Below are 23840 nucleotides of genomic sequence, written 5' to 3' on the forward strand. Positions count from 1 at the left end.
TAATGTTTTCATAGCCTTTATTTTTCCTGTATCATGTGCACAAATTCAACCGTGATAGGAATCGGGTATTGTAAACGTCGATATTATAATTTCGGTAGCAAATCTTTAGATTAATGTGGTATTATATAGTCCATTAAATAAACAAGCGAGGCTCTTTATTTATATCCATTTGTTTATACATCAAGTAGTTACCTCTTGTTAATAATTGTTTCAACTGCAATGATAATTTAGTCGACAGTTTGTATATCTACAAAAAAGGACGATAGTACCCTTTCCAGGTATCCATACTTAATGTTCACATCATGCATAAATTAAAATTATCAAAATTTACAAAAAATTTTTGGCAATTACGATTTTTTTATTATAGACTATAATAAATAAGATTTATATTTAATTGCAAGATTCGCACCAATCGTTGCCAACTTATAATATTTGGCAGCAATAAGTGCGAGGTTACTAATAAGTAATTTATTTAGTGAAAACGTTAAAAACTTTCAAGTGCATACATACTTGACATAAGAAACCTTAAATGTCAATAATTTCGTACCACTTGTTAATTAAAAACTCGTGACATTAATAAACAGACAATTTTCATGATAATTTGTTATTTTATATATATAATATACTATAATATCTATATATTAATTATTATACTGATCTATCCATAAATGCCGCGTTATACATATAGTCGTCAGTTATATACACATTAATAATTTAAGGATTAGTCACACTATTTTAGACAACTTCGTTAGATGAAAAATTATTGCCACAAATTGATTGTTTATTACTGTCTTTTAGTCCTTCATGTCTCCTACGTTGATATATGTTTTAACGCGTACTCCAGTACACAGCATCCAATATTCCGCAGCTGTTTTAAATAGATGTGTAAAACTCTAAATATACACGAAGTAAGTCTGTTAATATTTTGAGAATTTGAATTTATTACTTAAAGTTAAAGTAATTTCTGCATTACTTTATGGTATATATAAATCGGTAAGTACTTTTCCTACGAATAGCAAAATAATATACAATAATAGGATTTGAACGAATTTCCTCCATTCGTTCAAAATCGTCTAAAATAAGCACACGAGGTTCTGATTATTCTTTAAGAGTAAGTTCAATAATTATTGAAGAGTTTTTGAAAACTTTTCTTTGGTCTTGAATATTCTGTAATAATAATAATTAATTTGAATGGACCTATATATATATCGATATCTAACATGTTTATACTTGTTACTTATTAATTATACATCTAGTGACTAATAGATAATTATAATCGTATGCACTATCTGATAATATTAATAGCGTATAGTATGACAATTACAAAAATTTACATATTTCATTATAATTTATTTTTTTTCATCTTTTGTATGCGTGTTTCTACACGAGTGCACTAATAATACTTGGATATCATGCAATGCCAGCTTATTAACGTAATTATTCTTAAGAATGGACAGAAGACTCTGATTGCAATACTTGACGACAATGATACAGCTACAATTGAACAAACTTGTGAATTTTCTTGACATATTCATTCACATGGCACTATTTAATTTGTTATCTTTTCGCATTAATAGAAACAGTTCACAAAATTATTCAATTATTAGAGAAGAACGTTTTTTTATATATACACAAAGTCTGCAATCAGTCTATTCATGTATTTAAGCCATTTTTAAGATCTGGTCATAGATCCTATTGAAAAGCTGACTGGTTAAGGAATATTTTTTATGTGCCTATGCTTTTTCTGTTACCAAAATTGCGCCAAAAAGTTGATACTAATAACATATGCAAAGTCACATAATAAATCAAGCTTTGAACGATAGTCGTGCGAGGAGAAACGTTTTTGGTGTACCTATCAGCTAGACGACGTAGATGACATCGCTATGATTAAATACTATTCTTTGCAGTGATTTGTTCATCAATTCGGTTCATAATACTAATAATTCATAAGGAAATATTACATATCACATTTTTGTCTCGGCTTGACCGACGTTCAATTCTTTTCACGGCATTAGAGCCACGATATACTACATACATCCCATGGTCGAGACAAGCTAGGCCTAATACTTTTTATCATTACCATTAATTAGTCATTAGGCTAATATTGCTAGCCTATAACGGTTAAAAATGTATACAGCTCTGCTATGGATCTATATATTAATTTCTTAAGATTCAACATGCACTTTTTTAACTGCCATATATTTTTCACCTTTGTGAGAATCAGTGGATATGCTATGTAATTTATAACATCGAAGAATTTCAAATATAGAAGCTTTATGGGTAAAGCGATTTCGCACTTTTCCTATGTGAGTTTTTCAGTAATTAGAAAACTGATAGGGGGGTGATTGATTTCCGTCAATAAAAATAAATTAAAACAAGTTAAAAATGCTTTTGCATAGATATTGATTGTAACGGGCACCATAGTATGTTTAAGAAAAAAGCAAAAAATCAACAATTATTGTTTGCTTTATGGTTAATCTGCATCATTTTTAATTTTCAATATTAAAATTTCTGAATACGTTCAAATTAATGACACGTCATAGCTATTTAATGCTATATTATTTTTCAACATGCTTAATGTTTTACCATAAGTTAGTAATTTAAACGTTTTAATAGATCGTTTGTTTTTTACTTTTTATATTTCTGGTAGTGAGAACACTGTAGCTCTTATTAAAAGATTGCAACAGTATATTCCTTGGCTACTTCAGTAAATAGTGTGTATAATTTATAAACGTCTTAACATATTTTTTTTATTTTTTTTTTCTTCTTTCATTATTAGATTTGTATCAGTGATCCGCCATAAAGAATCTTTAAGTTAATCGCCAGTTATTTTTAGTCGTTCAGTCTTCGTCGCCGAGTAATGGTTCCGTAATTATTTGTATCCGTCTGTCATGCGCTATTAGCCAAATGCTAATCTTGCAACATATGTACAAAACTGATGGGGAACATTCCTCTTCTTTCTGGTGCTCGCTCCAAAGCTCCTTCCATCCAGTTATCGTCATCGGTTTGCTCATTCGTGACTACTATCACGTCACCTTCGCGAAACGAAAGCTCATCTTCATTGTCAGCCACGCAATCGTACAGTGCGCGACAACGACGCAGACCATTCAGATTTGATGCTGTGGCCTATATAATCAGAAATGATTCAAGGTCAGAAAAGATCAAGAAGCTCTAACAATATCTCCCAGGGGTGATATCTCAGCTATAATTATCGTTTAAATTATTGACTTATTGAAATGACTTTAATACAGATAATGTTATTCCCCTGAGAGATCACAATTGAAAATTCTAGAAAAACCACGTAACAAATATATTACATATGTGTATTATATATTAACTTATGTTTTAAAGAAATTAGAATTTTCAATTGTAGCAAATAATGAAAATAATTTTGTATTAATGATTATGGCAAGATAATTATGTGCTGAACGAAAATCACTTAGACCATGCTGAAAAAAAAATAATGAAGAGTTAAATCAGCTATTAACTTGTCCTGTTGAAATAATACGGTTCAATGAAGAGTCTGCTAACATAGAAATAAAAAGCTAATTTTGTTTAGCAATATCAGAGATGATTAACTAATATTAAATGCAGATACTCGCTATGAAAGGTAGGTATAAAATGGATCAAGTTGAACTGCCGTTGTTTGCCATTTACAAACATCAAATGAATACAAAAATTATGAAAATAACTTTGTTAACAAATGGCTATGCAAACAGCACAACTGACCATGCAAGGCATTACTACACTTGATAGTGATAATAAATAAAAATACTTTGTAGAATACTGAAAATCCAAATTAGTTACACACACAATATTTACAAAATATAAATAATTAAAAATATATGTGGTATATTATTGAATATACTGTATTTAATAAAAAATTTTGTTTTCCTTTCTTTTTCTTCTTCTTGTGACTATTAATTGATATTGACATTCAAGTGTAGCATGCTAAAATGTGGTTTGGTAAGTGTTTACCAGATTTAGATTTGAGAGCAAAGATGGGGGCTCCTCTGCATAGCTCTCTAGCCTGGTTCGGTCCCTTCGCTGTACCAACAATGGTTAAAATAACAGACCATGAAGTAATGATGTTTACATACATGCTATGTTATGCTATATCCCTGGTTTGCTTTATCTGGTGAATATTCCTTTTTAAAATTCTAATAGCTTTCAGCTACCCACACCCTCCTCTCTCTCTCTCCCACCCAATCTATTTCATCCTTTTCTTTTGCGTGATAGAAATGTCATAACTTAAAGTGCAATTTGCCTAAAAAGCCTATTTTTATAGATACATGATATCCATAATTTTATACGAAATAAAACATTTTTTGTAATGAATTAAGTCTACTTCAAATAATGATTCCTTACTTATATATATATATATATATATATATATCTTGACTATTATTCTTTAAATTATTTTAATCTCTTATTTTTTAATCTTTTGAAATTATTTTGTTTTTACCTTCCGTGGTGGAGGAACTGGGTTTCCCAAACCGTGATCTGAGCACATAGAGCTTAAGGACTCATTGCTTCGTCCATTGCTAAGTCTTGAGTTAATTCCTGTCGATGGCGCTGGTGGTGGTGGATTCCTGGGCCTTTGAAGCGTCGAACTATTCGATTTGTCTAAGGCTAAACGCACATAAAGGATAGGTTACATATAAATCAGAAAACAATAAATTAGATAAAAATTTGATATAGAGGGACAAAAATTTAAGCTAAAAGTATGTTTGAGATAGTTATTAAAAATAAACGGCAAAGTATCTTTAAGTGGTTCCATTTTGCCCTGTCGGTTAATTTCCATGGTTTTACCTTTGTGATTAAAATCAAATAATTAATACTGATAGTGCATAGACTTGTCGGATCAATTTTTTAACTAGAAGACCAGAAATAGGTGAATTGATAAGATAAAATCAGGCAAAGCAACCGAAGGCGTAAATAATACTTAAAAGCTGAAAATTCGCAAAGTAGTTTTTTCATGTTCTTTCTTTATAGAGAAACAATTGATTTTAGACGTACTGTGTCCAGTCGAGGAGTCACTACTGGGTGACCTTTTGTGATGTTGAGAATTTAAAGTGTTCAAGGTATGGGGAAGAGTGTGTAATGCATGTCCAGTCAAAATCGGCTCACTGGTGGTTCTGCTGTGCGTCGAAGGCAGCGTACCATAGTGAGATGGGAAACCACTGTTGTCGTTACTGGCTGATGGAGGTGGTGGTGGTGGAGCTACACGTTTTTTCAACGAACCATGGATGTTCATTGCTAGGTCTGGAACCATAGGGGTTGAAACTGCAAGAGCAAAATGACATTAACAAAATAAACATATACGTGAAACAAAAAGGTCACTAAGCAATTTACGCACCAGCGACTGGTTTTCTTGCTTGTGGAGGTGGCGGAGGTGGCATTTGTTGCCTAGTCGTTACTGAATTGGGTGATGAGCCACTTTGCAAACTATCACAGGTGCTACTGCGGCTACGTAAAGTTATCGGAGAATCACCGGAATTACCACTGGCAGTAACACCACCGCCTCCACCTCCTCCCCCTCCTCCAGCATACGAAGGAGGTCTACTGCGGGATTTTTTTTCCGGCGTCAAACAACCATTCTATAAGAATCAAAGTCATTGTCATTACAAATTAACGCATACTTTTCTTAACAAAATAATTACCCTATCTTCAATTATCGTTTCGTCATCCGAAAAATCAGTAGATCCTTCGTCATGGGAAAGATTCCAATCAATATTAACATTGTCAAATAATGTTTTCTGTCTTTGTAAGGCATGACTAATCTGTAAAAAAAAAATAACACGTGAGAATAAGAAAAGGAAAGGACAAGAATAAAATATTTAATTTGTAGTCCAAAAAATGAAACAATGAGTACCAGCTCTTTGCACGTATGATGACCCATCTCCTGAGCAATGTCCAGAGGCGTTTTGTCCTGTTTGTTCCGATGAGTGGGATCAGCACCGGCTCGAAGTAGCAGCTTCATAGCTTCTGATCTATCGTGCCTGGCAGAGAGATGCAAAGCAGTTTCACCGTCGATGGTTTCTCGATCGATAGTGCCAGTTGGCATATTCTGAACAATAAAATCCACAATATGGAGACTGCTACCCATCTCACGCATTATCGCAAGGTGTAAAGCTGTCTCTCCTATGTCTGAGGTAGGCAGGGGTGCCGCCAAATCAACGTTCTCTGCAAACACTTGTAGAAGCTGCTGCAGATCACGATTATTCACCGCGTGTTCTAGGTCCGATAATAAATCGTGTTCATCCGCACATGTGCTCATCACATATCTTTTGTCGACATATTTCGCCCTTATAAAGTCATATCGCTCTTCCCTATAATAATGAGATAATTGATTCATTGAAATTTACGAAAGAAATGTAACTGTACTGATAAAAAAAGGAAAAAAGAAAATTACATTGTTGATGTTGGACAAGGCTTTAAATTGTGATGTAGTGTAGCTTCCATTACTTCATTAAACGTTTGATTCGTCATATTTCGTGCCAATAATAATTGTGCAGTACCTACGTTGTCCAAAGTTAAGGACTGTATTCTAGATATATGCACACCCAAATCCCTATGAATTCCACTGCACTCTATACAAACTATGATTCCAAAATTTGTGGAAAGCCAAGTAGCGTCTATAATAAAAGAATAGGAATTAAATGAGATCAACTTCCATATTGTCAGACTTAATAAAAACAAACAATGTAAATTTATGGTAAATAAAACTTACCATTTTGCGAAGAGCAGTCGCAACAGTGATCATTACCAGGTAACCGCATCACACATCTAATTACAGCCTGTTGAAGCTCCACTAAACTAGGATTACCCTGGCCTGTTTCCGCCTTACCACTCGCATCAAATGCTCGCAGTAAAGCTCGTTCTTTGCAATTGACAAGGACAGACATCCATGCACGTTGATCAGCCTCGTCTTCTGCTTGAAAGTGATACGTTCTGTTGTCTATCGGAATATGAAAATATTTTATTTATAAATAAGTCAGTGGCAATGCTTAAGAATTTCCATGGGTTTGAATATATTATATGGAACATATGCTTACAACTAATAAGATCAAAGCCCCTTTTATCGTCCGGTACTAATTTAATCTGACAAGTAAGTAAATTAACTCTAGTAGGTGGTTTATTCTCATCAGCGTGACAAATGTCTAAATATCCCTCTGCCTGTACGGAGCATCGTCGTTTCTGCCAGACACGTCTCATCTTCCCTTCACTTTTCTTAAGCAGATGTCCTGAGCGAGTAACCCCATGCTGCTTATCTCCTTGAAGTTGATGTAAAGAATATCCACCACTGGCATTTCCACTAAGCTAGAATCATTGGTTCACTCATTATAATAAATTAAAAAGTACAATTACCGAAGACTCACCTCCTTGTCACAACCGGAGCTTCTAAGCAAACTTCTTAATTCCGTTAATCGTCTTCTCTCCTCATCCTGTGTTTGTCGAATCTTCTGAAGTTTTACACTGAGATCAGCTACATAAGATCCAAAGTGTTCAATGGTCTTAAGGCCGTCTTGAAAGTAACTAAAATACATAATTTCATGATAAATTACTTTTATCAGAAATGCCTTATATCAAAGAGAAAAGGCTATTTAAAAATACTCACTTGGTTTGAGCATGATAATATTCGACTAGATGCTGCAACAACTCAATTCCTTTTTTCGTCTTGATCTCATTCACTTTTATTAAATACTATAAGAACAAAAATGAAGCTACAGTGATCTGGTAAAAGATATAAAACCCCAAGTTCGTTTTACTTATGGGACTGGCTGAATAATTTGAGTAATTATGGTTTGAACGAGTCTCGCTCCAGTTCCGCATTCTCACCTCGCACATTTGCAACTGAAATAACCGGCGCTCCTTTTCCATTTCGTCAGCTATTTCAGCAGGAGTGACTTCCGTACGAATGAGGCCAGCCTCTTTCGCATGCTGCTTCTTCTCTTTCTCGATTTTCGCGTATTTCGTCTCATAATCCTTCCATGCTTTTTCAAAGGGCCTTTTCAAGTCACCCTTCACGCCCCTCAGATCGCCCTTTAGCACCGAGTCCAAGGGAAACATTACAATATTGTTGATATTCTGCATCTATTAGAAAACAAAATAAAATCCATCAGTTCTATCCCAGTGATAGATCAATATTCAAAATTGAAATCCACATAAATATATCGCTATTGTTACATTCCTTCTTTGTTTCATCAAAAATAACTAATTAAGAAAACGAATATTTACCAGAGTCTTCATGAGTGCGCTCAATTCTTTCGTGACAACTGCAAATTTAAGAAAGGCAGCTCCAATGTCAGGTTCCTGTTCTTTAAGCGCAGCATCCCCCAGTCTTTCCAGAGCCCTTCCAAGATACACCTCATTATCGACGTGTGCTAAAAAAAACATAATGTTTACACTTCGATAAGCTTTTTCACTGTGTGTGATATAAAGCCCTTACATAATAAACATATTTTTCATTTTCTAACACATATACACTACCATCGGGGTTAATGTACCTTATTCCCCGACTCGCGAGTACCTACAGTATTATTATTAGATATAGTGTTGTAGACACGCTTCGTACATGCATGTAACTCTTTCCAGTGGATTTTACAAACAATCCCAATTAACGAGAGCCCTGATATTAATCCATACACCGATAATTATCACGGTTGCCAGTGCAAAAAAACAAAACGAGGCTATTTCTCGAATTAGCGAATCGGAAAAGAAAAGTGAGAAAGTGGCTGGCCGACTGTGAGTAAAAGTTCATTTGCCAGAGTTGATCGGTGATCGATCATCAAAGATTTAATGCTTCTAAATAAGTTGTGTTTTGCGCAGTGTGATTAAAAGAGAAAGGAAGGAAAGTCGGTTAACGAGTACGTGAAGTCGGTGATTGTGAATTATATTAAATGCGCGTAGGCGCGTACAGCGAGGAATCCTCGTGGGAGAAAAATCGATTGATCGTCAGAGGCGAGTTAAGACGGGGAGGAGGAAGAAAGAGCCTTTCTCAGCTGATAATAGGGGAAAGGGAGGTAAAACGGACATAGCAGGCAGAACGATCCAATGTTATAACTTCTATGTTTATATTCAATATATATTAGCGTTCAATACAATAAGAGTTTAGTGAGTAAGTAGCATCGAACAGAGAATAAACATAAGCCGAAGGACATTTTCATTGAATATAATAAGGTAAATTAGTTCTTATATATATAGTTTAATCTAATTTTCCACAATCTAAATGGTCTATACTTTTTTAGTAAATCATAAATAAATAATTAAGTGAATGGTATGATACAATTATGTATTAGCTACAAAACATATGTCATAGTTTATATAATTATTTTTATGTAGCATAAAGAGATAGAATATAATTTTGGAGAGCATTACTAAAAGGCAAAACGGATAAGGCAAAATGGATCATACTGACCGTTCTGCCTTCTGATTCATTTAATGTTGAGGATATATGTTATTTCTTATTAAAGAATATTATTTCATTTTCTTAGATGGTAGGCAAATATAAAAGAAAGAATACTTCTGATAACAATAAAAAGAAAAGGGGAAATTTTAAAAGGAAACATCGAGGTTCTGATACAGAACAGGATGCAAATTGCATTTATTGTAATAAATTATATTCCAAATCTACAGAAAGTTGGATATAGTGTCAAATGTGCTGTCAATGGGCGCACTGTTCTTATGCTGGTGTAAGCGAAAATGTTGATAGTGTATTTAAATGTAAAAAGTGCATTAAATAATAATTATTTAGAATGGTTTATTGTTTTTCGATGGTGTACCGTTTTACCTTTATGTAAAAGCAAAATGGACCAAAATTATTATTTTTTAAATTCAAATTTTCTCAGATGATATTTTTTTTTTTTTTTTATGTTAATTTATATAATGTCTCAGCATATATTATTTGCAAGAAAATATATTTCAATTTATTAAAAAATTTAATAATTTGTTTACAAACACTAAATTTCTTTAAGTGTCCCATCTTGCCTCCCTTTCCCCTATATTAATGATAACAATAAGAAAATTAAATAATCGCTTAATCGTTTCGTCAGAGACAAATTAAGATGTTTGGAAAAAATCATTTTTGCTTGGAATAAATTCAATAGAAATCCATGGGAGAGAATCAAATAATCTTTTAATAGCCGTTACGGAAGAAAAGAGAAACCTAAATTAACGAGTACGTGTATAGTCACGTTTTGGAATTAAACAAGTGTGTGTGTGTGTGTGTGTGTGTGTATAGAGGAATCTTCGTGGGCGAAAACTCGATTGTTCAGAAGCAAGAGGAAAAGTTTTTCTCAATAAGAAAATTATTACAAACGAAAAGAAGAAAATGGAATAATTTTTTAACAATGGTTACAGAAGAAAAGAAACATTAATTAACGAGTACTCATATTGTTACAGCATTGAGAATTAAAACGATTGATCAGAGGCGAGTTAAGATGTTTAGGAGGAAAAAGTTTTTGTTGAAAGTAACACGATATTGGCAAAAATAAGCAGAGTGGATAATTTTCAAAGAATCTTTAGAGGAAAAAAGGAAAATCAGTCAACGAGTATACCTATAGACACTGATTATGAATTAAACGTGCGTGGGAAAAAAATCAATTGATCAGACGCGCGAGCTAAGAAGATTACCAGGAAAAATCTTTTATTAATACATTGCTGCACGGTGTGGTGTATATGCAACACCTTTTTCCTCGCGTTTTTTTATGTTCCCACTTCATTTACAAGATTTACTTTTTTTTACATTTCATTTTTATATAGTCTTTTAACGTATTATTTTATCTATCAGTGATAATAGAATTTTCTCCTTCTGCAGCTGACGTTAGTCATATATATACCAGAAGAGTAATAAAGTTTTGCGTTTCCCGAATATGAATTCGTGCATTAAAGCACTAACCGATAGCATAGTATTGAGAAAAATAAGAGGAACGTTATTACAGAAAAAAGGAACATTGGTTAACGAATACATGTACAGTCAGTGTTTGTAAATTAAACACGTGTGCAGAGGAATCTTCGTGGGCGAAAAATTGATTCATCAGAGGCAAGTTTAGAGGTTTAGAAAGACAAATTTGGATTTGAAAGTGTCATAGTATCGGCAAAATTAAGGGGAGCAATAGATTTATTAATAATCATTATATGAAAACGCAGGAAATTAGCTAAAGAGTGCAATATAGGTACTAATAATTAATTGAATGTACGTGAGGTGAGAGAAAAATCAATTGATAATACGCGAACTGAGAATATGATAAAGGAAAATTGTCTGTTAGCAGGTAGCACAGTGCTGACAAAGTGAAGAAAATCAAATAATTTTTTAGATATTGTTACCCAGCAGAAGAAAAATCGATTAAAAAGTATGTAAATCAATAAACAAAATTGTCTCGACGACACAAATATACATAATCATATATGTATTAGGGTGTCCGTTAAAAAGGCATTATTTTTGTTTGTTTGTTAACTATATCTAACTTGGTGTAGAATCAGATAAAAATGAGGTTGCAAGAGTCTAGCCGATTTAGGTACTAACAAATCGTGCCACCGTAGGATTGAAGCTAAAAACGGGATTTCGCATAGAAAAATGATATTTTGTGACTATTTTGCATGTCATTTTTTCATTCTTCAAACCTTGCAAATGAGGATGTAGCTTTAGTTAGTTTAAGGGTCTCTAAATATGGATCCATAGTGAAATTTATTTTTTAACTTGTTACAACCTTTATTGTTCGTGTTAATATTTCTTAAAATAACAATTTGCAATAAAAATTCATTATAGCCGTATCTTGAATAATTTCTCTCTCTTTGCCTCGGTATCCCCGCCCCTCTTCGTTCTGTAACATTTCTGAATATGATAAGATTATGTAAACATTTTTTTGAATTTTTGGTAACACGCGTTTCATGGGTTAGTGCTGCACTGTTAAAAAACATTGATTTATCATGAAAAAATTATTTTATTCCTGTATCTTCTAGAATCTCTATCTGTTTCTTTCTTTCTCTTTCTATTACTTAGAAATGATTAGTTTTTAAGTTAAAAGTAGAGGTTTTAACCTCTACCTTAAAAATATATTGAATGAATTTTTAATTTCTCAAAATTTAAATATTTTTGTTAATGAATTCTTATGTATATTTAGATAGAACTTTTGGTAATATTAATATATCTTCTTGTATAATATATTAATATTACCAAAAATTCTATCTAAATATACATAAGAGTTCATTAACAAAAATATTTAAATTTTGAGGAATTAAAAATTCATTCAATATATTTTTAAGGTAGAGGTTAAAACCTCTACTTTTAACTTAAAAACTAATCATTTCTAGGTAATAGAAAGAGAAAGAAAGAAACAGATAAAGATTCTAGAAGATACAGGAATAAAAGAATTTTTTCATGATAAATCAATGTTTTTTAACAGTGCAGCACTAACCCATGAAACGCGTGTTACCAAAAATTCAAAAAAATGTTTACATAATCTTATCATATTCAGAAATGTCAGAACGTAGAGAGGCGGGGATACCGAGGCAAAGAGGGGGAAATTATTTAAGATACGGCTATAATGAATTTTTATTGCAAATCGTTATTTTAAGAAATATTAACACAAGAAATAAAGGTTGTAACAAGTCAAAAAATAAATTTCAATATGGATCCATATTCAGAGACCTTTAGGTTAACTAAAGCTACATCATCGTGTGCAATGTTTGAAAAATGAAGAAATGACATGCAAAATAGTCACAAAATATCATTCTTCTATGCGAAATTCCGTTATTAACCTCAATCCTACGGTGGCACGAGCTTTTCTACCTAAATCGGCTAGACTCTTGCAAACCTCATTTTTATCTGATTCTACACCAAGTTAGATATAGTTAACAAATAAACAAAAATAATGCCTTTTTAACGGACATCCTAGTATATATATATATATATATATATATATACGCCGTGAAGCTTGACTCTCTTTTATACAGCAAGTTTGGCAGTCCCAATTTTTAAATCGATTTACTTCAATATAATTGTAGTTTCAATGTTTTGAAATTAAATTTGTGTGTAGAGGAATATCTGCATGGGTGAAAATTCGACTGGTTCAAGGCGAGTTAAGAAGAGCAGGAAGGCATATCTTCTATTGGCAAATAATACGGCACTCGCAAGAACGAGAGAATCAAATCTTCTTCGATCGTCGTCACTCACCATTCCCAGAATTGTGTATCGCCTTTATAGCCTTTTTCAGCTTGGTCAGACCATCCCTGTCAAAATCGAGAGTCTGCAAAAAAAAGAAGCATGGATTATAAAAAAGTCAAAATTATCCAACATTACTTATTAGTATAGAATATATAATATATAAAAAAGGCTTGGTGCTTCTGCTTCTCTTAAATAGAAATTGGTAATACATTGTACACTCTGCACACAAACCAACAAACATAGCCCAGAAGCTGTCGTGCGTCGCGTCAGACGAAAATAGCAACAACGACGTATAGATTTTGCGTGCCGTCGCTCTTTCACAATCAACTCAGGCTAAAATAGGAAAAGTGGGCTACTTAAAAAGTACCAAGGTCAAGTGCAAAGAAAGACACTGTTAAAAATTGCTAAACGTCTCAATCAAGCTACCCTGTTAGAAATTAACTTACAAAATGGTCAAATAATCAAGCTCCTTTAACATGAAATTTATAAATTTTTCTTCTATCTATAATACTTTATACTGTTCACAATTATTACAGGATGTTATATTTTATCTTATCTAACGAAATGCATAATTTTGATAAGATTTCATAAACGCTGTCTGATATTATTTTCCTGTTATTTCTCCAATAATAATACTTTGTCTTATTGAGTGCTAGTAAAATAGATATATGACGAATCAATGTTGAGATTACTTCATTTGGTAGTCCAGTGGTGACAAGAGGTTCAAATTGATTTAATGTTAATTTGGTATGACAATTGTGAGATGCAAGCTAAACAGTCTTGTCAATGCTCTTCGTATACAACTATTATTTCGTTCCTGCTGTTATGAAAACCTTGAAAGCAGATGTAATACAAAGAATACAGTAGTATAAATAGTTGTGAGATGTCAGAAAGATGCAAGGTATCAGATGAGTGGGCAGTAGATAGGACCTGAGCGGCCCTTGTCATCACTTATGCCGAACGGAGCCACGCCACGCTATGCCAGAAAACACCATGCTGCGTCAACTGATTATTACGTATAACACACGCGGATGAAACTGATCCTGGTCCAGGTGTACAAGCCCGGAGCAGAGACCGGCTTCCTATAGTATATAATAACAAGAATTCTTTTTTCCATGAATAAATAAGTTGAATTACCTCTTCGAGGGAGGTGATAGTTTGCCTGCATTGTGGCATTCGTGATACGAATGTGGACGTGGTGGGCGAATTGTAATCCTCCCTCGTCTCCTCGACGAACTCACTCACAGCGATTAGGCCAGGCATTTCTCCCTCTCTTTCTCTCTAATGGCGGGTCAACTTCTGGCTGACAACCGCTCAAAATCAGTACCTTGCACCTGGCCGACACCTTCTGCACTGATTACTGCTGGTACACTATTTAGTAATAGTGATCATAGGTTGCTGTGGATAGCTTGTCTCGTTCTGTCACTCTTTTTGTCTTCGTTGAATACACTTTATTCACAAATACTTCAACCACACTCTTTCTCTCTTTCTTTCTCACGGCTGCATCGCAAATTTTGCAAACTGTCACCTTTTCTCACCTATCACTAACCTTCTTGTTGCTTCTTTCCTTTCGACGCACACCACTACTTTTTCCAAAAAAACGTTTTTCGATTCCCAAAACCTTCCCTTAACTTCCCCAAAACTTCTGAATTGCTCACTATTTTCTTGACATTTTGTTGATTCTAGCCGACCTTTTTCAGCCGTCATTAGGAAACGGCAACTTCCAATAACTTCCACCAACAACCTACCGACGTTCGTTCCAACTCCAACTTCCATCCAACCAACCAACCTTCCCAAGTTCCCAACCCAACTCTCGCAGCTTACTTAGTTACTTCACTTCCTTCTCTCTCTCCGCTCTCCAACAATCGCGTATTTAAGCCATGCTTTCTGAAATTTTCCCCCTGCTCTGCTAGTTGGCACGTCGCGTATCCATACCTTTCATTCACCAATCGCGATCCTCCATTGAAAAACGTCATAAAACGCTTTCCTTTCTCCATTGTTTTTCTTTAACAAGCTTCCGCCTTTATTCATTTTTTATGTGAAAGTTTTTCTTTTAAATAACCTCATGTATACTATAGTTCATCCCATTGTTTATTATTTTTTTTATAAATACTTTTGGAATAAAATTTTGTCTTGCCGCTTTATCAATTTCAAAATGGCGCACCTCATATGCGCAAACAGGCATTTTCCGAATTACACATACTGGAGTACAAAACGCATGTAATGTTTTAGATTTCTGAAAACTATTGTAAATGACTGAACACTTTTTTTTTAGAATTGATATTACTTTTCTTAGGTTCACACAGGCAATGTTCTACGAGTATATGGATAAAAAAGAACAAGTCTATACTGTATTTTCACATTTTTATATTTTGTAATTACAAAGATTAAAGAATAAGGGTCTCTTGAAGCTTTAGTTGTTTTTTGCTCTTAGCCTTGACTTGTGCAGCAATACGATCCAGATCCCTTCTACCCTGGCTAGTAAGTTTTCTTCCACCAAGCGGGGCTTTTTCAATCAACTTAAGTTGTTCCAAGCTCTGCAAAGCTTTACGAGCTACACCACCTGCAGACCTGCAGAAGTGACTTGGGTGAGTTCCATTGCGTTTACGACCACCAAAAATCTTAGTCACTGCTCCAACTCCTATTGGGCTACGGATGTAGATGTGCCTTACTAAAGCAGCACAACGAATGTAGTACCAATCAGGGTCGTATGGAGCCAGCTCCTTAAAACGTGCAGACTTTACGATATCTACCCATTCAGGAACACGCATTTTGCCAGTTCTGAAATAAAATTTATGTATAAAATAAATTGACCATACATTCATCATTGCAAAATACAAATTACAGGTTAAGAAAATTGATGCAAACTTACTTCTTGAGGAAGGCGGCAAATGCCTTCACAAATTTGTGTTGGTCAACGTCTTTTAATGTTACTGACGGCATCTGAAACACAAATTTAATCAATTTTATGTTCAATAAACTTCATATTTTGCAATGAGAGAAATCGCCACATGGCATTCACTACAAACAATTGATGTTTACAAAGAATTAAAAACGTACTGTATTGTTTCTTCTTACAAAATTTAATTGGAAGGTAGGAAGCTAAAAATTAATTGTCAAATTGTGTATTGCGTAAATGATTTCTATCAATTTGTTAGAAAATAATAATCGACGGGCTTACCTCGTCGGTGATGCTAACCGGAAGAAAGCATTCCAAGATGGCGAAAAAATGGTATACGGCCGTATTCATAGTCGATCCCTCAAGCCCTCTGTAACCAACATTACGGAACGAAAAACGAGGGAGAATTGTCCAGTGCTATTTTTCAACCGATTTCAATGTTTTTGGGCTTGTTGGAATCGTTAGGACTCGCCCTTTGTCATAAATAAAGCTGTTTTTTCCAAAAAACGTAAAAAACATAAAATTGTTTAAAAATTTGCATTAATAATATTTAAACGCAAAACAAATTGAAAAATCGGGCTTCTTTATGACGAGGTGCCAGACCTAACGATTCCAACAAGCCCAAAAACATTGAAATCGATTGAGAAATAGAGCCGTACCATTGTCCCGCGTTTTTGAAGTGGACGAAAACCAAATATTTTTAGAAAGGAAGCTAGGCTTCCGCCCCTCTCACGGCTCACGCTAACGTGTTCCCCCACTCCAGCATCGAAACTTACTACGAAGCTTTCCTCTCATATTTTCGCTATTCCCCTATCTGTAGCTATACATATATATAAATACCGCTAAAATAATGTTGAGAACATTTCATTTCGTCGATATAATGAAATTGCTAAAAATGCAATTATCATTTTGAAATAAAATTGTAGAAAAGGAGATTTCGTAATGCTTGAAATATAAGACATACGGCGAAACGCGGGACAATGGTACAGTCGTATTTTTCAACAGAAATTGATCAGACTAGTAATAATTAAAGCCATTCTTCATGTAGATTGTCCTAAAGAGCTCGCCTTTTCGATAAAGCTTATAGTTTTTCAACTATGAACGTTTGAAGTTGCACGGCGCACAAATACATATTTCTTCTCTCGCGTAGATCAGCTGTTGCGCACGTCCATCTTCAATCGTTCATAACTGGAAAACTATAAGCTTTATCGAAAACTCGAGCTGTTTAGGACAATCTACATGAAGAATGGCTTTAGTTATGACTAGTCTCATCAAATTCTGTTGAAAAATACGACTGTACCATTGTCCCGCGTTTCGCCGTATGTCTTATATTTCAAGCATTACGAAATCTCCTTTTCTACAATTTTATTTCAAAATGATAATTGCATTTTTAGCAATTTCATTATATCGGCAAGATGAAATGTTCTCAACATTATTTTAGCGGTATTTATATGTGTATAGTTACAGATAGGGGAATAGCGTAAATATGAGGAAAGCTTCGCAGTAAGTTTCGATGCTGGAGTGGGGGAACACGTTAGCGTGAGCCGCGAAAGGGGCGGAAGCCTAGCTTCCTTCCTAAAAATTTTTGGTTTTCGTCCACCTCAAAAACGCGGGACAATGGTACAGCTCTATTTCTCAATCGATTTCAATGTTTTTGGGATTGTTGGAATCGTTAGGTCTGGCACCTCGTCATAAAGAAGCCCGATTTTTCGATTTGTTTCGCGTTTAAATATTATTAATGCGAATTTTCAAACAACTTTATTTCTTTTACGTTTTTTTGGAAAATACGGCTTTATTTATGATAAAGGGCAAGTCCTAACGATTCCAACAAGCCCAAAAACATTGAAATCGGTTGAAAAATAGCGCTGGACAATTCTCCCTCGTTCTTCGTTCCGTAATGTTGGCTACAGAGGGCTTGCGCGTGCTTTACCGACAGTACAAGTCAATAAACATTTCCTTTAATAAACGTCAAATGCGAAGCAAATTGCAAAAACGGGCTTCTTTATGACAAGGTGCCAATTCTAACGAGTCAATCGGGCTTAAAAAAACTCAAATCGTATGAAGAATAACGCTGTACCACTGTCCCGCGTTATTGAAGTGGAACTAACCAAAGTAACCTCTCTTCAAGAACACGGCACAATGCTACAGCGTTATTTTTCAACTAATTTGAGTGTTTTTAAGTTCGTTTGACTCGTTAGAATTGGCACATTGTCCTACAAACGCCAGATTGTTCAATTTGCTTCGCATTTGAATTTTATTAAACTAATTGTTTATTGACTTTAACTGTCGATAAAGAAGGCGTGAGGGATCCCGTTAACGGGATCCCTCACGCGTGCTTTACCGATAGTACAAGTCAATAAACAATTCGTTTAATAAAAGTTAAAAGCGAAGCAAATTGCAAAAACGGGCTTCTTTATGACAAGGTGCCAATTCTAACGAGTCAATCGAGCTTAAAAAAATTCAAATCGGATGAAGAATAACGATGTACCACTGTCCCGCGTTCTTGAAGTGGAAATAACCAAAAGTAACCTCTCTTCAAGAACACGGCATAATAATACAGCGTTATTTTTCAACTAATTTGAGTGTTTTTAAGTTCGTTTGACTTGTTAGGACTGGCACATTGTCCAACAAACGCCCGATTGTTCAATTTGCTTCGCATTTGAATTTTATTAAACTAATTGTTTATTTACTTTAACTGTCGATAAAGTAGGCGTGAGGGATCCCGTTAAGGACCGACTATGAATACGGCCGATAATAAACTGTTTAGGGAATTTCCTTACTTCTCCCAGAGTTTAAGTATAGTTCCCCAGTTCCCATTACAGTTAAAGTCACCCTAAAAGCGTGCTCCGTGAACGCACCTTTAGAACACAGCCTCATTGGAGAGACTTGACTGAAACTAACATAACCATTTAATAACGCTAACAAAAATAACGAAGAGCTCTCAGCTCAGATTAATTTAGACTAATATTCAAAGGTCTTCAGACTGATCTATTAGTAGTTGTTCTTACAGACAATTAGTAAATATATATTATTTAAAATCTATATACAAAATAATTTCTTAACTATTCGAAATTATTTTATTACAAATAAAAATATGGAGATGGAAAACCTCAAACCTAAAAAGGCTGGGAGAAATTATCGGAAGAAGTTTCAACAACAGTGGATGGATGATTATCCAGCTTGGAGAACCTGGGTTAAATGTGTTCCGGATAAACCCACAAAGTTCTATTGTGAGGCTTGTCAAGTTACATTAAATTGTGGTATATCAGAAATAAAAAGGCATGCTCAGCGTGAAAGTCATGTAAAATTTATTAAACTAAAAAAGCTTGATATACTAGATAATGAAATGAAACCCTCAACAAGCTCATCAGGTTTGACAAATGGTTCGTTTGACTTTAAGGATAGAGTAAGAATTGCTGAACTCAGGCTATCAATGTTTTTTGTTGAACATAATATTCCATATTGCACCAGTAATGCTTTACTGACTCTTATTAAAGAAATGAGTAAAGAGCCTGAAGTGATTGCAGCTATGACTTTGGGAAAAACAAAGATGGTAAACATTATAAATTGCTTTGTCGCTTGTCAAAAGCCAGAACCTGTAGAAACAGTATTGATAAAACCTGAAGGACCTCATTCATTATTAGAAAATACAGAAGTAAAACCTTGCACCCCAATTAAAAGGAACAAATTAGGAAAAAGACATCAGTTATCTGATGAAACTTTAAATTCTATTTCCATAATTAAGGACTATTTGAAGTGCACGCGTAATACAGCACTCAGCATGCCTATTAGTAAAGAACATTTAGAATCATTCAAAACTAGAAGAAGGCTAATGAATAAAAAGCCACAGCGGGTAAGCTCGGATATATAACCAAATCATCTACAATAAACTACTAAATCACATAAACAAGTATGGAGGGCTATGCTTATGTTCAGCTTTACCATTATTAGCACATATGTTTTATATTATTCTTAAAGTTTTAAATGCTATGTTAATGTTTTAACAAAACTCAATAAAATTAAATAAGTTTCATAAAACTGTATAGCCATTTCAGCCTGTGATTGATGAATAAATAAAAATTCTGTAATGTAGTTTTCTATTTGTTATTAACTAATCTAAATAAAACAATTGCTAGAATTTAATTTGTTATTGTGAATTACGGAGAGAGTAAGTAATTTGGTAATTGCGCATATTGATAGGATTAAAACCTAAATAATTACCAGAAGAAAAGTTATAATTAATCTTTTATTTTCTTTTGTTCGATTAGTAAAACATTATTGAATAAAAAGAACAAACGTGGAAGTGAATATTTTTATTACAGTTACATATTGACAGTAAACAATATTATATATGTGCATATTGTAATCATAAATATACAAAGTCCACTTAAGGCCCGATTCCACAAGACTTTTTTAAACTGGATTAAGTTAATTATGCTATATTCTATGTGACATAAAATATAGCAAAATTAACTTAATCCAGTTTAAACAAGGCTTGTGGAACCGGGCCTAAAGTCACTCACTTTAGGTGAAAAGGGTTCAAATGGCTTAAACTACAGTGTGCTAGAAAATTAGCGCTTTTATCTTTATGGCTAAATTAGTACATATATGTACATATGTACATATGTATAATCGCGTATCGCATATTCGCATATACATATGTAAATGTGCCTTTGTGGTATAATGCAGTATAACGCGTTTCTTTCTCAATCAGCTTTTTGGCGATAAAAGCGCCAGTTCTGGCATCACTTGTTTCAATGTCTTTAAAATGGCAATGGCGGTAGTGACGGGATAAAATAATGTTAGATAAAATCTACGACAAAGACCCATATACAGTCTAAATAGCCATCGAAAGATTGTGCATAATAGGAAGAAGTAATTTTGTATAATAGAACAGTTAACACTGCATCAAAGGATACTTCATGTATAAAAAGAAATATAATTATTCATTTTGAATCAGTAATAAATAAAGAAGTAAGCAGCGACTTTTTGAATACAATTGACAAAATAGTCAAATCCATGAGTGAAATTTTCATCGATCGAAAATGAAAGAGGACTTGTATTTTACAGAGGACAGTAATGAAGTGTTTGTTTCTCGTTAACAGAACGTTACAAAGCGATGATTGTTCGAGTAATGGATATTCAATAGAACCAAACAGGCCAAACTAATGTATTTTTGGATTAATAAACCGGCGGATAGGTACTACGGCTTCAACGGTCGTCGATACCCCGCCACACCTGTACCAAAATTACGCTGCAGTAAGTTTGTAAACAGTTATTTATAAAGTCATTATAAATTTTTAGTTAATTCTGTACCAGAAAGTGTAGCAATTTGAAGATCTTTCTATAAGTTTTATAATTGAACATGAAAGATTGGCAGTTATTTGATTTAATTGTTAATAATATATTGAAGTATAGGTTTAATCATTGTAAATTTCTAGGTCAATATCGACATGGTAGGGAATTTTCACAAATGGTCACGCCTGTTCATCGATTCCAGAATATAAACAGAGCTGGAAGTGTGGCTGGACCAAGCAACTTAAACTCTTGCAGATTTCTTCGTCCATCCTTAAGAGTTTTGAATGACAATAGAGATAGTTCACCAGTTAACTTCATACAGCATTCTCAGCTAAGCAACGCCCCTAAGTAATTAATGAAAACGGTCTACTAAGAAGAATCTGAGGAACATGTTCTTCTTATATACAGGGTGATTCACTTATACCTGTCTATGGAAAAAATAAAGAACTTACTTATAAATGATTCGCCCTTTAAATTAAACTAACTAGCAATATCTAGTATAACAATAATAAAAATATCCTACTTAAGTCATATTACAACTTCGTTTTCAGCAATGTAACTAATATTGGGAATAACCAACAAATATTATCTAATAGCTCAACCAATGGCACAAATAGAAGCCTATTAGATTTTTCTGAATTTACTGATGCAGAATTAGCAGGATATAGACTACGTAGTGGTGTTTGGATTACATTTGTGTTAGCAACTGGATTTGTTGCTGCTGCTAAGTTTTATTTTGGCCATCAGGTAATAAAATGCAAGATACACAAATGCATCAATACGATAAATATTTTTAATATATTCCATTTTTTCTGAATGTATTTTTAAGCAGGGCCCAGGACTTGAAATTCTTGTATTTTGCGGTTTAGTAACTTTGTTACTAATCGCATGTACATATACTATTCTGTGCCGTCGTACGCATAATATTCGCCAACGGGAACGTCGTATTCAAGAGGACCATTCATCGTTAACGAATACATTGACAAATGAAAGTATCACACATGCTAATATAGCAAGACAAAATTCGCCACCACCTTATCACATCGCTATTTTAATACCGCCCCTTAGTATGACAGAAGAGGCCCCACCACCGTCTTATGATAAAGTTATGCGATGAAGCTTAAAATAATTTTTGAAATTCATTAAGCAATACACAATATCGTGAGTTCAAGATTTATCTTTAACTGCAGCAATTTTTTAAAGAGATTTAGCGTTATTTAACTATAACACTAAGTAATTACTGAATTTAGTTTAATACAGTATTAAATGTAACAAGCGAAATTCGGTAAGAAAATATGATATTTATAATGAATAGAGACGGTTAACTAAATAAGCGGTAGGAAAATCACCTCTAAAATTTAATTAAATGTGATAACAGTAAGTGCTATAGTCAATTAACATGAGTCCCATATACTCCGATAGAGTAGAGTCCTCCTGTAATTGATGCAATTAAAAAAAATTACAGCTTTTATTTGTATTTTAAAATATTTTGCAATTTAGTATTTGATTTTGTTTCATTTGAATCTATTCAACGCAGGGCTTAGAGCTTAAATGAAACGGTGTTTAAGTGAACAGTATAGTATTATATTAATAAAATGCATTTTAGTCAAATAATATTAGGAAAATAACGTAGATAATACTTCACATCTGTGATATAAAAGAATGATGTGATAATGGTGTTATTCGCGTAATAGTGGTAGGATGGTTTTAAGATGCAAACGTGCAGTAAGACTATTCTAGGCATTATAAAATGTCCATTATAAATAATTATAAGAATTGCATATTCACGATAGTTTCCGTTTATTAGGAAAAAATGATGCTCTAATTTTTTATACTTAAATTTATAATGACATGATTAACTTTAACCTAGTTTAGGTTATTAAGTATGTGTACTATTTAGGCAATATTTACTAAACGGTATAAGAACCCTTCCTTGTGTAATCAATATTTTGATCGTTCAGATTTACAAATTATTTTAATGCAAATTAAATGAGATCAAATTTCGTTTTTATGCGATTAATGTAAATATAACTGTGAATCTCTATTATACTTTGGAGTCAATCTTTTTGTAATAGTGATAAATGGTGAGAGTCAAAATACATAACTCCCAGAGAAATTGGCTCAATCGCCTTATTTTAATATTGTGTAAATATAAAAAAAACATGCTAAAAACCAAAAGATAATTTAATAGCTTAAAAGTTTTATGATATCACTAAATTAATAAATTCACGGATTTTATTCTGCACAATTAGTAAGTAATGCAACCATTAAAAAGGTTTTTGTAATTTTTTAATAATACTACTTTGCATATTCTTTTCTGAAGATGCTAACAGAATTTATGTATGTATACATATAAGTAGTTTATATTTACATCTGCTTTAGATATAAGTAAAACAAGAATATTTCAGTACCTTTTACAATAAGAGGTTTATTTTCAACTTGATGCTGTATCTTTTGTAGCCTGACCCTTATTTT

The 23840-nt window shown here is 33.4% G+C and overlaps 3 protein-coding genes across 5 annotated transcripts; 1 reads left to right on the plus strand and 2 right to left on the minus strand.

Annotated features, from left to right (window-relative positions):
- Positions 1-80: 80 nt before the first annotated feature.
- On the minus strand, positions 81-15014 carry Asap (ArfGAP domain of ASAP). Its single transcript, XM_066733269.1, has 16 exons — positions 14306-15014; positions 13178-13250; positions 8242-8387; positions 7843-8097; positions 7622-7707; positions 7383-7539; positions 7059-7323; positions 6734-6961; positions 6416-6638; positions 5876-6332; positions 5664-5783; positions 5360-5600; positions 5020-5286; positions 4466-4632; positions 3979-4047; positions 81-3126 (listed from the first exon to the last, which is right to left on the minus strand). Exons 1-16 carry the CDS (start codon positions 14429-14431, stop codon positions 2911-2913), a joined length of 3096 nt encoding a protein of 1031 aa, XP_066589366.1. The 5' UTR covers positions 14432-15014; the 3' UTR covers positions 81-2910.
- Positions 15015-15518: 504 nt separating this feature from the next.
- On the minus strand, positions 15519-16433 carry LOC136777182 (small ribosomal subunit protein eS19-like). 2 transcript variants are annotated; one of them, XM_066733275.1, is made up of 4 exons: positions 16350-16367; positions 16229-16270; positions 16041-16111; positions 15519-15949 (listed from the first exon to the last, which is right to left on the minus strand). In XM_066733275.1, the coding sequence occupies exons 3-4, from the start codon at positions 16109-16111 to the stop codon at positions 15556-15558; spliced, it is 465 nt and encodes a 154-aa protein (XP_066589372.1). In that variant the 5' UTR covers positions 16229-16270; positions 16350-16367; the 3' UTR covers positions 15519-15555. The 2 variants fall into 2 exon arrangements, with proteins under 2 accessions (XP_066589372.1, XP_066589371.1); XM_066733274.1 differs by lacking the exon at positions 16229-16270 and having other exon boundaries at positions 16350-16433.
- Positions 16434-20638: 4205 nt separating this feature from the next.
- Positions 20639-23803, plus strand: LOC136776895 (uncharacterized). 2 transcript variants are annotated; one of them, XM_066732818.1, is made up of 5 exons: positions 20639-21041; positions 21138-21326; positions 21509-21713; positions 21917-22112; positions 22198-23803. In XM_066732818.1, the coding sequence occupies exons 2-5, from the start codon at positions 21236-21238 to the stop codon at positions 22480-22482; spliced, it is 777 nt and encodes a 258-aa protein (XP_066588915.1). In that variant the 5' UTR covers positions 20639-21041; positions 21138-21235; the 3' UTR covers positions 22483-23803. The 2 variants fall into 2 exon arrangements, with proteins under 2 accessions (XP_066588915.1, XP_066588914.1); XM_066732817.1 differs by having other exon boundaries at positions 20644-21041; positions 22195-23803.
- The last annotated feature ends 37 nt before the right edge of the window (positions 23804-23840 follow it).

The sequence above is a fragment of the Prorops nasuta genome, unplaced genomic scaffold, assembly GCF_024137725.1.
Source record: "Prorops nasuta isolate Cenicafe-Biocafe unplaced genomic scaffold, Cenicafe_Pnas_1.2 PNAS00010, whole genome shotgun sequence".
Lineage (NCBI taxonomy): Eukaryota > Metazoa > Arthropoda > Insecta > Hymenoptera > Bethylidae > Prorops > Prorops nasuta.

Excerpts from the sequence above, each read along its gene's own strand:
- Asap (XM_066733269.1), bottom strand. The coding sequence starts at position 14,431 with ATGCCTGGCCTAATCGCTGTGAGTGAGTTCGTCGAGGAGACGAGGGAG. Across the intron at positions 6,333-6,415 it reads CCTTGTCCAACATCAACAAT|GGAAGAGCGATATGACTTTA; the intron begins GTAATTTTCTTT and ends TCATTATTATAG. Across the intron at positions 5,601-5,663 it reads AAACGATAATTGAAGATAGG|AATGGTTGTTTGACGCCGGA; the intron begins GTAATTATTTTG and ends TGATTCTTATAG.
- LOC136777182 (XM_066733274.1), bottom strand. The coding sequence starts at position 16,418 with ATGAATACGGCCGTATACCATTTTTTCGCCATCTTGGAATGCTTTCTT. Across the intron at positions 16,112-16,349 it reads CGGTTAGCATCACCGACGAG|ATGCCGTCAGTAACATTAAA; the intron begins GTAAGCCCGTCG and ends TTTGTGTTTCAG. Across the intron at positions 15,950-16,040 it reads TTTGCCGCCTTCCTCAAGAA|AACTGGCAAAATGCGTGTTC; the intron begins GTAAGTTTGCAT and ends ATTTTATTTCAG.
- LOC136776895 (XM_066732817.1), top strand. The coding sequence starts at position 21,236 with ATGTATTTTTGGATTAATAAACCGGCGGATAGGTACTACGGCTTCAAC. Across the intron at positions 21,327-21,508 it reads TGTACCAAAATTACGCTGCA|GTCAATATCGACATGGTAGG; the intron begins GTAAGTTTGTAA and ends GTAAATTTCTAG. Across the intron at positions 21,714-21,916 it reads CAGCTAAGCAACGCCCCTAA|CAATGTAACTAATATTGGGA; the intron begins GTAATTAATGAA and ends CTTCGTTTTCAG.